Here is a 14,925-nt window from a genome sequence, read left to right as displayed (position 1 = left end):
TTAGCAATTTGTGAGACTAGTTTTTCCTTCAGTCTATGACTGGAGCCTGCTTTCAATGTGACTTGTAGTGATGGACATTCTTGGTGACCATGTCTTCAAACATTTCCACCTTCAGGCATTGCTAACTTTGCCTATGATTTTGGCATATGCAAATAGGAATTCCTGATAAATATGTTGAATCAAGGACCCATGGGGGATGCAAATTCCTGGGAAAGCAAAATGCCTTGTCATTCCAATTATGAGGGAGGATGGGACTGGAAATAAATCTAACCCGAGGCTGGCAATAAGCAGCCTACAGGCCAGATGCAATTTCACAGAATTAGCCCCTGGCAGGCCACTGAATGTTTTATTTACCTATGTGTTTACCTCTACAGCCACTCACAATTCCCATTAGCCACAGAGGGCCATTCCCAGCCAATGGAAGCGTTGTCCCAGTCCACACCGCTTTCCACAGCTACCATTGGTCAGGAATGACAGTGTATGGCCAATGGGAGCTGCGAGCAAATGTATTGGCAAATGTGCAGGTGTATAAAACATCTGGCAGCCAACCAGGGGCTATCCCTTGTGAACCACATCTGGACTGTGGAACACTTATTGCCCCGCTCCTGACCTAACTCCAACTTTGATAAGTAATCCGAGGAGAGCCCAGTTTTATAACCCCATGTACTTAGAGCCCTGGGCAGATACAAAAATGTGAATCCACATCTGCCAGGCTTGACTCCTCATCTCATCCACAATCTAGATTTTACTTCTATCCTCACAACAAATTAGGAGGGGGAGGGAGGGAGAGAAGGAAGGATGGATGGATGGATCCCTGACTAGTAAGGGGTGAAGAGGCGAGAAAGGGGCAGCAGAGACGCAGGGCCAGGGCTTTGCAGGTCAGTGCTCCTCAGGTGGGGGGTGGGAGAGGTAGGGAGCCAGGCAGGGCCAGGACTTGGCACCTTTTTCAGGGAGATTTAGGATGCACCTTCTTGTGTCTTTTCACTACTGGCAATGCAGGGACCTGTACTGGTACAATACCCCCTTCCGCCTGGCCGGGTGGGGAGCCCTGTGCTGGAATCTGCTTCACTGCCCCTGGATATGAAGTAGATATATTTGGATATGCAGAGCTCTACCTAGCCTAAGAGAGGGCAGGTAGTCTGACATCACTGTGGGTCTCCTGGCTGTATAAAATCAGCTCACACAAAATTCAAGGTCCATGATCCACCACCCCCAATGCTATGCCTCTATGATGGTACCAGTAGATGTTACAGAAGCAGTAGAAGAGAAGGTATGTGAGATAGCGAACAATGTAAGGACTGAATCTTGGGAAGGCAGAGAAGAGTTTATCAAGGAGGCTAAGGCAAATAGCATAGACTGTAAAACAGAGAGAGAGAGAGAGAGAGAGCTTCCCAAGTCACCTTGGTCAAGGCAAGTTTGGTGAAGGAGAAAGACAGACACTGTGGTAAGAGTTTAAGTATATTAGATTTGGCTGAATGCTCTGACTCTGGCTAAGATCCACCCTGAATGAGAGGATTTTAAAGGTGATGGTATTATGGGCGTTAGAAATTCTGCTTGATTCTTTGGTAGATAATAACATTTTAGCCATGTCTAAGCAGGTGAAGTTATAACTCACTTTCAGGGAGAGTATGGCTCTGACACAATGGCTTGTCTGTGGGCAGCAGTGAGGGCTGTAGAGGCTTAACAGGCTGATCCTTTCCAGGACCAGAAGGTTGCAGCTCAGAATAACATGCCAGGTAGGGAAGGAGAGTAGATTTTTTTTTTTTTTCTTGAAGGAGTTTTGGTGTACCAAGAGGCTTCCATAGTTAAAAAAGAAGGTGTACTGTTGAGGTTTGCAAGCAGGTACAGGATAGAATTTCTGCAGTTAGGTCATGATTGCCCATTTAGGAGTGAAAGGATCCTGTGACAGGCTTAGACAGAGTTTCTGTTGGCTTTGCGTATGAGACAGTAAAATTACTGTAAGCATCATGACTTATGCTCGAAGCTTAAGAAGTGAAAAAGAACTTTGCAAGGCACGTTTGCAGCTATTACCCATCATAAATGTGGTGTTTGCGAGTCTCTCTGAATATTGTGTGGGCTCTCTCCAAAGCATCCAGGATTGGAAAGAAATATATTCTTGTGGTTGATTCTGCTGCCAGATACCCTGATTCTGCTACCAGATACTACATCTCTATCTAATATAGAAGCTGAGACCATGACCACTGCCTTGTAAGTATTTTAAAAAATAAACTTGTACAGAGATTTTGTCAGACTATGATGCAGATTTGAAGTTATGAAAATTGTGTGAAGTGAGACACACAAAGGCTGCTCCTATCATTCAGAAACTAATGATCTGATGGAAAGAGTTAATGGGAGGCTTTGAAAACCATGCTCAAGATGTATGTTATCAGCTCAGAGAATGACTGGGATCTGTTACTCTCTTATTTGTTATTCACAAATGGAAGTGTACCGCAAGAATCTACTTGCTTTTCCCCTTTTGATCTCCTTTATGGAAGACATGTGACGGGATGATTTGAGGCTCTTGGGAGGGTAGTACAGCCTGTATAGGAGTATGTCATTCGTTTTAAAGAGAACTTAAAGGCTATGATGGATTTAGTGCAGCAAAATCTTGAAAAAAGTCAGGCGACTCAAAAGGCTTGGTATGGTAGGCGTGCTGACGAGAGAGCTTTCGACATAAGTGATTTGGCATTGGTGTTCACTCCAGGGAGGAGGAACAAAATGTAGGATTATTTGGGAGGACCTTTTGAGATGATAGAGTGAATGAGGTCACTTACAGTTTGAAAAAGAATACATTTTGCTAGAGTGAGCGATTACCATGAAAGGGAGAAGGGAGTGAATATGTTTTGTTGTGCTGATGAGGGAAAGTTTAATGTTTTCTTTTTGATTTGGCAAAGTAAGAAAGAAATTCCTCTGGACAGCATTGAAATGTGAAAACATTTGACCACCTCCCCAAGGCAGGAGACATTGGTCCTTTTGGAACATCACAAATGGCAGGTGTTTTCCAGCTGTCCAGGTTTAGCTGACAAAATCATACAGTCCACTAATACTACAGGGGCAGTGATCAGAGCAGTGCACCAGTCAGCTTGTAGAAGAGACCTAGAGTGTGAGAGAGACATTGTCATGAAGGAGAAGCTCCAGAAACAGACAAGGTTTGGGAGGAGGATTGGATCTCAGTTTATTAGGGTTGTTCAGGGCTTTTTTTGTAGCCATACTTGCCACTACTGAGTACCAGCAACTCAACAGCCCCAGCCTCAGAATTGGATGGGGGAGGGGGAGGGGAGCCAGCTGAGTACCAGCTCCTCTTTTTGTTGTTTTATAAACCAAAAAACACTGGTGCTGTTAGTTTATAATTTGGTTGTAAATACTATTGCAACTTCCCTTGTTGTGCTAATGAATTGCAAATGATCAGAAGATCCTAAGGTATGGAGAGGACAGTAGACAACTTGAAAAGCCATTTGTCTGTAGGTTGGGGGAAACTAGGCAGCAAACCAGAACAAGTTTCCTTTGGGTGAAAGGAGGGAAACATGCTGAAGTTCCAGGGAAGTGCTTGGGTTATTTACAAGTAACCACATGTGCAATAAACATCACGGACATTTTTTAAAAGTTTGAAAACAGATTAACATAGCCCAAATGTGAGCCCCGCAGGCAAAAGGTCCAATAGTCTGCCCTGGAAATAACTCTTCTCCATGATCAACAGGAAGTACACTCATGTTTCAGTGCTGATTGGATGCAAAGAAGAATTTTTTGGCTTGTGAAGGATTTGGAAAGATCTTAGAGTGGGAGAAGAGAAAATGGAAGACTTGAACTTGTTCACACAAACATACAGAACAGGCCAACACCAGCCACTTGATGTATTTAGCAAAGGCATGATCTCGATGGCCCAATAGAGGGATTCATCACATGGATGTGGTTAGTGTTGTAGTGAAAACTATTAAATGAGATAGAGCTAGTTTCCTAAGGGAAACCATAAATAGGGGATTTGTGAGACTGGTATTCTGCAAAATATCTTGAGCCAAACAGCAGGAAATATTTTCTTATATATATATCCTTCAGGACACAAAAGCAACTGGAGCTGACATGCAGGGTTTAATGCATTCGATAAGATAGCTGCTATTCAGCATTTCTTAGGAGGTTCACTTTACATACAGTCAGTGACATTTAAATTGCGGTTTTGGTCATTGCAGAAGAAATCCTTGAATGTTACTTTGGGAGTTGGAAGATGTTGTTTGCTTTGCTCCATGAATGGACTTTTTCTGGTTTTCTTAATCTCCATCCAGCAGCATGTACATCTGTTGACTGCTCTTTCAGGCAGTTACTTGAACTCAAGTTACACTGGCTTATTAAAATAGTTTGCAAGACTTGTGAAAATCTTGGAGAAGATTTTATTCTTAGATTTTTCTTTCTAATGCCCGCTGAACCTCCCTTATCTTCCCATAATTTCTGATCAATTCATTCCCTTGTGCATTTGTAATGTATTACTAATTATAAGCACCCCTAAGAGTTATCTCTAACTTTGCCAGACACTTTCTCATATGAGACCATTTTCAGTTTCTTACAACTTTAATCATTGAAGTTGAAATTTTTCCTTTCAGATGCCTGATTTTTAGTTTTACTTCTAGCATTGTTCATTTTTTTTTGAGAATGCAATTGCAAAAAATAGGTTGTTTTGCAAATGTTAAATTTCACAACTATTTAGTTGAGAAGACCTAGTCCTTTAATGCTTCCAAGCAGACTCTTGACATTGGGTGTGTATGAGACAGAGGCTGTGGCCACGCTAGCCCCCTTCTTTCAGAAGGGGCATGGTAATGAAGGATTTTGGAGGATGCTAATGATGTGCTGCCATGAATATGCAGTGCCTTATTAGCATAATAGCATCCTCACACGATCCGAAAGTGCTGCTTTCAAAACACACTCCTTCTATGGACCCAGGAGCCTTTTGAAAGGACCCCCTAATTTGGAAAGCCCCTTCTTCCCATTTGGTTTTGCATAGTCATGGCAGTGCCTCATTAGCCTCTTCCAAAATCCGTCATTACCATGCCCCTTCTGAAAGGAGGGGGCTAGTGTGGCCACAGCCAGAGTGGCAATGGAGAAAGGATGAATTTGAGGGTGTGTCTCTCACCAAGGGTGAGAGAAGTGCTTTTTTGCTGTCTCCATGAAAATCCATCCATATCTGGCCAAGTACAGGTCTCTGAAGATCACCATTTGTACATGCTCCATAGAGTTTTATTTATTTTGGCATCTAAGCGACCTGAAATGCTATCTGCACTCAGCATGCTCCAACACACTGGTGCAGAGGGTTTGCACAACTTTCCTGGTGGTTGCAAGCGTCAGAGAGGTAGCCATGTTATTCTGTAGCTTCGAGAACAACAAGAAGTCTTGTGGCGCCTGATAGACTAACAGATATTTTGGAGCATAAGCTTTCGTGGGCAAAGACCCGCTTCATCAGATGCATGAGTGGGGGGGGGGTGGTTTCAGAGGGGTGTTTAAAGAGTGGGCTCCCAGTAAGAGGGAGGGTCAGAGCTGACAAGGTCTATTCAGCAAGGTGGAAATGGCCCAGTATCGACAGCACTTATCGAAAGAGGAAAAAACAAGTCAGATCAGACGGGCAATGTGAGCCTTCGTCAGCACCTAATGGGGTGGTTTCCTGGTGCTTGTACATCTTGGCTGCCAGGGTCCATCCAATGTGGCCCCAGGTGCTGGAACTAAGAGCAAGGAGATTGTTTTCCCATGATCAGGGCCTTCCGTTCTGTTGGTGAGGCAGTGTAGAGGAGAAAGCAGCCTGATACAAATTCACAGATGTGACACAGGCAGGCTGCCTGGCTAGACTCAGAGCACACTCACCTCCACCATGTGCAATAAAATGTAGGGTTCCCGAGTCCCAATGTTTCTTCTGTTGTCTAGCAAATTCCTGTAAAACCAGCAGGTCTTCATACTGGTTAACACCCTACAACTGGTATCACTTACTCTGTTAGACCAAATGGCCTCTAATCTAGCAGAAGACAACAACAAAACAAGAACTAATAACTGGAGAGTGAGTCCAAACACATTCAGATTAGAAATTAGGCATCATTTTATAACTGCGGTAGTGAGTAGCCACTGGAACAAACTACCAAAAGAAGTGGTGGATTCTCCATTTCTCGATCTCTTCAAATCAAGACCAGATGCCTTTCTAAAAGATCTCTTGCATTTGTTGCTGGCAGAACCGCATCTGCACGGCATGTTTTCTGCTGTGAATATGCAAATAACCTGTCATTTTGCATTTTCAAGTCCGCTCGTTTGCATGAAGCCGCGGGCACTAGGAGTGAGTGTAGCGCTAGCCACAGAGAGTAGTATGAGTGTGTGCGCACGCATAAAGGTAATTTCACAATTTAGAAGAGAAAACTAAAAAAAATCAGCGTGTGGTAGAGTATATCCCCGCATGGGTGATCAGTAAAGGTTCAGTTTTTATGTCTCCATGTGGTTTTTGTGTTTTCTCACTTCTGGGATTATCACCTCTCAGCACTGAACTGTGAAATCTTTCTAGGGGAAAGGGTTCATTGGGGCCAGTTTACCATTACCTTCCTGAATTCCACCATCTTACGTCCACAACAGACAGGCTATGCTCCCCCAGTTCCTATACCATCCCTTTTCTGCTGTTCTGTAAAGTCGCATATACTCCAGTGTTTGGAGAATGCACTGCAGGCAATCTGACATCCAAGTTTGATTTTCTGATTGAGTTGGAGTTATGGTTGTAGTTCATTATTTTTAGATTTTATGAGGGCTGTTGATTAATCACAGTGAACAGGGCAATTAAATCAAAAAGTAATCACGATTTAAAAATTAATCAAAGATTTTAGCGCACTATTGAACAATAAAATACCAACTGAAAATTATTTTGGAGGTTTTTCTACCATTTCAAGTAATTAATTATGATACAGAAAATAAAGTGTACAGTGTTCACTTTGTAGTATTTATTACTTTATGTGCACTATAAAATACATATATAATACAACTACTGTAGAACAATCTCTTTATCATGGAATTTGAACTTACATGTTTAGAATTATGTACAAGAAACGCCATTCAAAAATAAAGCAATATAAATCTTTAGAACCTACAAGTGCACTCAGTTCTTTTTTTTCAGCTAATTGAAAGTGTAGAAAACATCCAAAGATATTTATACAAATGACATTGTTATTGTTAACAGCACAATTAATCGCAATTCATTTTTTTTAGTTGCTTGACAGCCCTACATTTCATGTGAAGTGTGTTTGGTATAGAACAACTTTAACTGATGCACATAACTGTGTTTTTGTGTATAAATTTCCCAAATTTATTTTTTAGATAAGATCCTACACATTTAATTTACTTCTTTCAGAAAGAACAGCACTTCCATCATAGTTCTGGAAGCAAATGTAGATGTGTCAAAGAGCTTCCTTGTCATTAATTTTTGAATGATAAATATTAAGAAATTTGTTATAAGGCTACTGAAAGTTAATTGAGTGATAAAGCGATGCAGTTAGAAGCAATTGTAACTCGCTCCTTGGAGCCAGGGCTGCAGAATGGCTGCTTCGCGTTCCAGTAACACATGGGATGTCAAAGCCACTTGCACAGGGAGCACATGCAGCCTTGGTTTTGGGAGACAGCCCGGACAGAGGCCTATCTTGAAATCCATTGCTTTGAAAGAAAGTCCTTGTCAACATCATCAGTGCAACGGAACGATATCCCCTCTTTGTTTGTGACTAGAAGAAAGAAGCAATACGTTGTTTTGTACTAGAGAGTGATTCTCCCCGAATGAAACGGGCATGGGTCAAGCCAGCTGCATCCAGCTTGACTTACATTGCACGTTGCTTAGAGGACACATTTAGCGCTATCTTGTCACACTTCGCCATGTGTACTAAAGCCCGTCAGGGGAATGAGTGTGATAGACTCAAAACAGAGAAGGCCTGGGAGGCTCCATGTCATTTGAATTCGTTCCTGAGTTATTCGCTCTACGGCTATGCCTATTCAGCAGGGTTTTGTCAACAAAACAGCTGGTTTTGTCGACAAGACCCATGGGGTGTCCAGATTGCAAAGCACATTTTGTTGACAGTAAGTCAACAGAACAGAGCGCTTTTGTCAGCACCCGCACCCTCTGTGCCACGAGGGAGAACGCTGTTGAGAGAGGTCTGTCAGCAAAACACAGGTCTGGACATTCTTGGGGGGGGGGGCCTTCTTGTCAACAGAAAAGGCCTCTGGGACGCTGTGCAGGTGCCCCGGTGGACACCCTGTCCACAGAAATTGGTGCTCTGTGGTTCCTGCCTCTGGCCCTTCTTAAAAGCGCAGGGAGCCCAGGCAACCCCGTGACAGGAAGCTGAGAGCATGGGAGCAGCAGAGCCACACACTGCTGTGTTAAACACCCGCACAGCTGGACGCTTGCATCGAGAAGTGATGGCAGAGTACCCCAGGGCCCTCATGGGAGCAGCCTCAGGGCTCCCAGGACCCTCCCTGGGGCTCAGAGAAGTGCTCCCTTCATCTGGGCCAGTGAGTCAGGCCCTTATGGATCCCTGGGTCAAGGAAACAACCCTCCAGGACTCCCACGCCAGGAGCTGAAATGCCAGTCTCTCCAGCTGCATGGCCAAGGCCCTAGCTCAACAGGGCCGCTCCTGCCACACCCTTGATCAGGTCAAAGCTAAATTTACAGAACTCAGGCAGGGGTACATCTGGGCCCAGGACACAGCAGGTTGGTTGGGGGCAGAACCACCCTCCTGCCCCTACTACTGGGAGCTGAACCGGATTGTGGAGGGCAGAAAAACCTCACCCCCGGGTCTGAGTGTCGACTCAGGGCTCGAGCCGCCCCCCCCCGCCCCATCGAAGCAGGAGGAGGCATGTGCCACCAGAGCGCCAGCCCTGCGGGAACTGCAGTCCGAGAGCAGCAGCCTCATCACTGCCCTGCTCCTGGTCCCTGGCAGCCAGGACACCACCTGGGCTTCCTCCAAGGTGGGCAAGGATCCCTCTGGTGAGTGCCCCATGTGTCTCTCACCCCGGAACATGGGAGGCGGGTGCAGACAGGGTAAGGCTGTGAGCATTGCACGCTGTGGTCACAGCACATGGAACCACACGCAGTGATTGTGTGCACCACCCGGACCCAGCAGACAGCCCGGATGCACAAGCGGCCTTCTGCTTGGCTTATGAGAGGCTGGTCGAGCATCAGGTCCCAGGGACGTGGCCCTCCCTGCACCTGCCACGGCTGAAAGCAGACTAGGCGCAAGAGTGCCAGCCTAACCCCAGACGCACCAAGGAGTGCGGCACCTGGCACGTAGGCATGCCCGCAGGCGCAAGGCAGCACCCGCCCCCATGGGCAGCGCTGCGAGCTGCAAGTGTGTGAGTGGGCCGCGGGGAGGGCCAGCTGCTCCCGGTTCACCCGCCATCCATGAGGGGACCCTGCTGTGCCTGGACAGCCCCCTTGTCCGCTAGCGCATCAGGCAGTGGGGTGGGCCATAGCAGTCTTGGAGGCACTGTGAAGCCTTCATGTGGCTGGGCCTACTGCACAGGCCACATGTGGGTTTGCTTCCAGGACATCCCCATCCCTTGGCCCAAGGGCTGGTGTTCACGGCTCGCAGTGCAGGGGCAGGACCTTAGGGGCTGTGTTACATGAATGGCTCACTGTCTCTCCTGTTTGTGTTCCATCCAGCTGGACCTGCACTGACTGAAGGTTGGGCCACCCACACAATGCCACCAGGCTGCCCCTGCAGCCGGAGGAGTTGATGGCAGGTCCACGAGGAGCTTACATCGTGGTGCTCTGTGACATCCACAGCGTGATGGAAGAGCACCTCAGGGTGGACTCGGAGGGGCAAGCTCAGGCATGGGACCAGTTAACGTCCCGCTGTGACACTGTCGCCAGCGTCTGGCAGGACATGCTTGCCCAGCTGCCCATGGCCACCCCTCCTGCCCTCCACCCACCTGCCCTCTTGCACAGCGCCCTGGGCCCCTGCCTGAATTCATGGGTGATGGCCATGGCCCCTCTACCTGCTCCCCCAGGCCCTACCCACCGCTTCTCCTGCCCCCCTGCTGCAGGTCCCCTTCATCCACACTTCCCCCTTGTCCCATGCCCAGCCCAGCCCCAACAGGGGCCCCGCACCCACAGCAGGAGGGGAGTGTGAGGCTTCTGCCAGTCAGGCTCCTTCTCCCCCTCGGGTTCATGGCCCCCTACCCCCCATGTTATGTGCCCCCCACATGCCCCCGGTAAATGATTAAGTAGTTCACAGATTACTAGGGCGAAATGTTGCACATCACTTCTTTGTAAATCATTTGGATTCCAGAGTGTTTCTTTTGTACACATCTGGTTTTTATTTAGTAAAGCCCGGGGAATGGCTGTCCAGAGGGATCCCTGTAAGTGCCCACCTCCACAGGTGACAGTTTTGTTAAGAGAGCGCCCAGGCTGTCTGGCTGTTTTCTCTCCACAGAGCAAATTGTTCTTTTGATGAGCCTTGCTGTCTGGACCTGCACCATTGAGAAAAGTTTTGTCACAAGATATCTTCTGACAAACTTTTGCCAAAAAAACCCTGCATAGCCTACATCATCAGTTCAGCTTTGGACCATGTGATCAGTAACCAGAAGTAATTACAATCTTTGGGCCGTTGGATGGATATTAAATTTAGTCAGTGATGGTACCGGTCCTTTTTTCAAGTCAGTGTGCAACACCACAGTGATTTCCACAGATGCTATTTGTAACTATCCCCATTTGTTCTTGTTAATAAGTACTTTTTTTAATGCTTTTTATCTGAGCTGTTTAATAAACCCCTCTGTCTTAGGTATCGTGATACCTCACAACCTTCACATCTGCCAGCTTGTGACAGCAGCAACTGAAATGTGTGACAAATGACCAGAAGTGCATGATGTGTTTTGCACCTTATACTATACCTAATAAAATTTACTTCTCCACAAACTATTAAGGTTGAGAGTACACATCAGTGACTCATTATTTTTTAAATATAGGAGTGTTGTAATTATTTCCAAAACATATATTATAAAACCAGGAAATGCAGAATTAAAGTTACTTTGACAGAAATCCTGCTATGTGAAGGTGTAGAAATGTGAGGGTACAAGCAACCTGAACTCTACACTGTAATGAGTGACACCACAGGGAAAGAAAAAATCTAAAATGTATTTTCAAATAATCTAATCTATTTTAACAAATGCTAAAATGCATTAATCATTTTGCTTCCTTAAGGTATTTTTGTGGTTCCAGTCCCATATTAGATATGGTATCTTCGCTCTCTGCCCCATGCATCCCTCCTTGTGTCAAAGAATATTATGAGTCACGCTTCCACTTTCATTTGCAAAACATCTCCTGCCTTTGGTGGTGCAGAAGAAGCAGTCTCGTTAACCCAAAATTTAGAACATTCCACAAAATCCTAAGGTACTTAAGATGTCTGGGTATCCCCAATTTAGAGATATGACAACTGAATCACAGAGAGGTGTTTGACTTGTCACAGCAAATTAGTATTGGACCTAGGACTAGAAGCAAGGTGATCTAATAGTCCTATGTTGTAACCCTGACCCCACTGCCTCAGGACTCCTGGAATTCTCAGCATAAAGGCCAAGAATGGAATGAATATTAATGCTGAGCATCTGTCTCGTCCTCACGATTTTCTTTCCTAGTCAGCTAGGGCAAGCTGGCCAAACAAGGTGGGGAAGCTTGTGCTGTTTCTGCTGCTGCTGCAGGAGTTGTACTTGGACTATGGATCAGTATAGATCTTCCGTTATCAGGGCTGTCTGTTACTTCTCACCAGCACTAAACTCACTGAAAAAATGTTAGTCAAAATAAACTAATCTTACCAGTCTTGGGTTTGATAGCCTTTATTGGCTGTACTTCCTCTGTTGATGGATGCAGGTGAAGATGTATTAAACTAATTCTGACTTTTCATGGCTCTTTTTTTTTTTAAGGTGCCTGAACATGCAGAACTCAGTTGGATTCTTGGGTGCTTAACTACTATGCCACGTATTCAGTGCTTTCCCCAGTGGAAGGTAAGGTTAATATGGTCAGCATATTCAACTGAAAGGAGATTTCAGGGAATTTTAATAAGAACATGTAAACTTTGTTTCCTGTGGACCATAAACACTGGGCCAGTCATTCTTACTAAAAGAAGATAGTCACTTCAGTAAGAGGAAAGGAAACAATGCCATACAGAGATTCCCCACCTATGAGTCACAAACCAAACATGGGTTGCAATTAGTATGGTACGGGTCGCTGGCTCGGCAGCTCTGAGCCATATGTGGCTCGCTCCTCTGGCTCCCAATCCCTGCCCTGCCACACTGAAATGGAGCTCAATTTAATTGAGTTGACAGCCGGCAGGAGGGATGCAGCTATTACATCACTTAAATTGAACCCCACTTCAGTGGGGCAGGATAGGGAACTGACGGCGCTTCAGGTGGGGGAAAGAAATAGGAGGGCTGCAGGGTGATGAGCAGAGGAGGTGGCAGCCCAGCGAAGGAGTAAGAAGGGGCAGCAGCGGCAGCACATGGAACTTGTGTGAGGTAAGAGAGGAGGTGGAGGGGTTTAAGCCTGGGCAGGAGCACTGTGAGCTAGCCAGGATGCCGCACCCCAGCCAGCTCCCCCCTTGCCATCGCATCCTTCCCCTGCTGTGCCAGCCAGGGATCCCGAAGCTGGCACTGCCGGCCAGGGCTCTGCGCCCCGGCCAGCCACCAGGGTCCCTGCCCCCGGCCCCAATTATTGAAAATCTTATACAGGTCAGGTATCCCTGGCTTGGGATCCCATGAGTGGGGCTGCCTGTCCCGCATAAGTTTTCCAAAAATCTAGCAACCCTAACTGAGAGGGGTGTAAGCCTGGAGGCAGGGTGGGGGACAGTTGAGAGGAGTTTAAGCTGGGAGGTGGGGGTGCATTTTGGGGTTTGGGGGGGTTTAAGATGCGGGGGAGGAGTGCGTTTTCCCAGTGGAGAACCTCCGTCCCCCTCGGTCCTGGTTTTGAATTGCCTGGGTCACAAAGTCTTCCTGAATTGTCAAAATGGATCCCCATCTTGAAAAGGCTGGGAACTGCTGCGAGATGTAACTATATATTATGAGTGAGTGAGGCCACTGCTGTGACAGATTACAAAGGAGCATACCTGTATAGGCAGAGAATACTGAGGCACTTAAAGAAGGCTTTCCATTATAGATTGGTATTTTTAATCATTTAATGAAATGCTTTAAATTCTTACTCAAGCCTAGTAAAATGATGAACTGCAGTAAGTACAACACAACATTAAGGCAAAAAAAACGAGCAGTCACAAGTAAGGAAATTCCATAAGTAAATTTCCTGTGACACTAGTTGTCTGTTCTTTGTATTGTATGATATGGGGTGTATCAAGGTTTACATTTTAAAATGGATACAGAAATCATAAACATTACTAAAGATTACCTTGGCTGAGTTCACATTCAGAAGAATTTTCCCTTTTGCCATTCAAGACACGTGCTTAATTTCTTAGCACTGCATCAATGCTATTTTTGCATTTAATTTTTGTGGGTTTTATTTATTTATTGAGAGACATCAGAAGTGTACTGGAGTGTATAAAACCCACACTAACAGAAAAGAGGTTCTGTGCCAAGATTGCCCCACCTCTCTGGCCTTTCCAACCATGCATGGTAGGGTTGAATGTTTTCAAAGGCGGAAGCTGCAGTCAGCAAGGGGGAAGTCCTGAGAACAATGCGGATGGAGAATCTCCTGAAGCAGTAGGAGAGACTTCCAGCTCTAGGAAGAGTACTGTGAGCCCCAGAGGCAAAGCTGGCAAGGGGAGAGTGTTTGGAATACCTAGCTAGAAGACCTCCAGTAAAGCACTCCTGAAGTAAGGTGGTGCAACTGATCTTTTCGGGGTTTGAGCGGTTTTTTTTGTTTTTGTTTTGTGTTTTTTTTAAACCTCTGAAGGGGATTCTTCTCTCTCAATTTTGAACTTTTGCTTTTCTTCACCCGTAATCAAAGTAAGAAGTCTGCAAGGGCTGACAGCTGTGATCTGGACTAGGCCAGCCCTGTGGTGGTAATTGAACATAAGAGATGACCCAGCTAGAGACGTGCCCCAGAAAGAATTTTACAGGTGGTGGAGAACATGGGCACACAGTCAGCTGTGATGAAAGGGAAAACAAAAAGAGAAAAAAGTAGAAAAGAGGTTTGAAGGTGAGAAAATCCTGACAGAAACAACCTTGTAATGGGTCTGGAGTGGCTGTTAAAATGGGTCACAGAAAACCTGCAGCTCCAGACACCCTACAACAAATGCTGCTTCAACAGCATGCAAGCCAGCAAAAGCTGATAAGTGAATTAGTCACACACCACCTGCAACAACAGAACCTGGTACAGCAATTGCTGTCAGTTCTCCAACCTCTGAGGGCATCCAAGGGTATGTTGGCCACTCATCTTACCCCACTGCCAACTAAACACCCATCCCTGTGAAACTGGCTAAAATGGGCACTGCCAATGATCCCAAGGCATTTTGAGTTGGTGAGATCAGCGGTGGTGTGGTCCTCAGAGCACCAGGCCATCCTGTTGGTGCCATCTGTCGAACTGGCTCACGCTGCTTTCCATGAACTTGCTTTGGCAGCATCCCAGGACTATAGGAGGATCAAAGAGGCCTTACTTAACTGTTGAGATATCATCGCCTCTCTGAGAAGAGTCCAGTGAACTCCAGAAACAAGCCTGGTAAGGGGAATAATTGAGCTACCTAGTTGGACAAGCTCCAGCGAAGCTGCCTTTTGGCACTCTGAAGTAAGGTGGTGTCACTGACCTTTTCTCTTTTTATTGGAGCCAGGAGGGGTTTCTTCTCTGTTGAATTTGAACTTTTGCTTTTCCCCACCCATAAACAGTAAGACAACCTGCAAGGGTGGGATGGGAGGGTCCACTGCAAGGGCATTTGGTGGCATTAAGACATTGCAAGATGTCATGACCTCTTAAAAGGAGTCAAGAGACAAGCAAGGGGA

The 14,925-nt window shown here is 45.9% G+C and overlaps 1 protein-coding gene across 1 annotated transcript in view; it reads left to right on the top strand.

Moving 5' to 3' along the window:
- The window catches only part of WARS2 (tryptophanyl tRNA synthetase 2, mitochondrial), a 53,958-nt gene that overhangs the window by 25,192 nt on the left and 13,841 nt on the right, over positions 1–14,925 (top strand). The window contains exon 3 of the mRNA XM_074983589.1: positions 11,908–11,988. Within this exon, the coding sequence (XP_074839690.1) occupies positions 11,908–11,988 (81 nt within the window). The remainder of the gene's footprint in view (positions 1–11,907; positions 11,989–14,925) is intronic.

Source organism: Carettochelys insculpta, chromosome 1, assembly GCF_033958435.1.
Source record: "Carettochelys insculpta isolate YL-2023 chromosome 1, ASM3395843v1, whole genome shotgun sequence".
NCBI lineage: Eukaryota > Metazoa > Chordata > Testudines > Carettochelyidae > Carettochelys > Carettochelys insculpta.
Note: the sequence above shows the minus strand (reverse complement) of the source record. Positions and strands in the feature narration are given on the sequence as shown.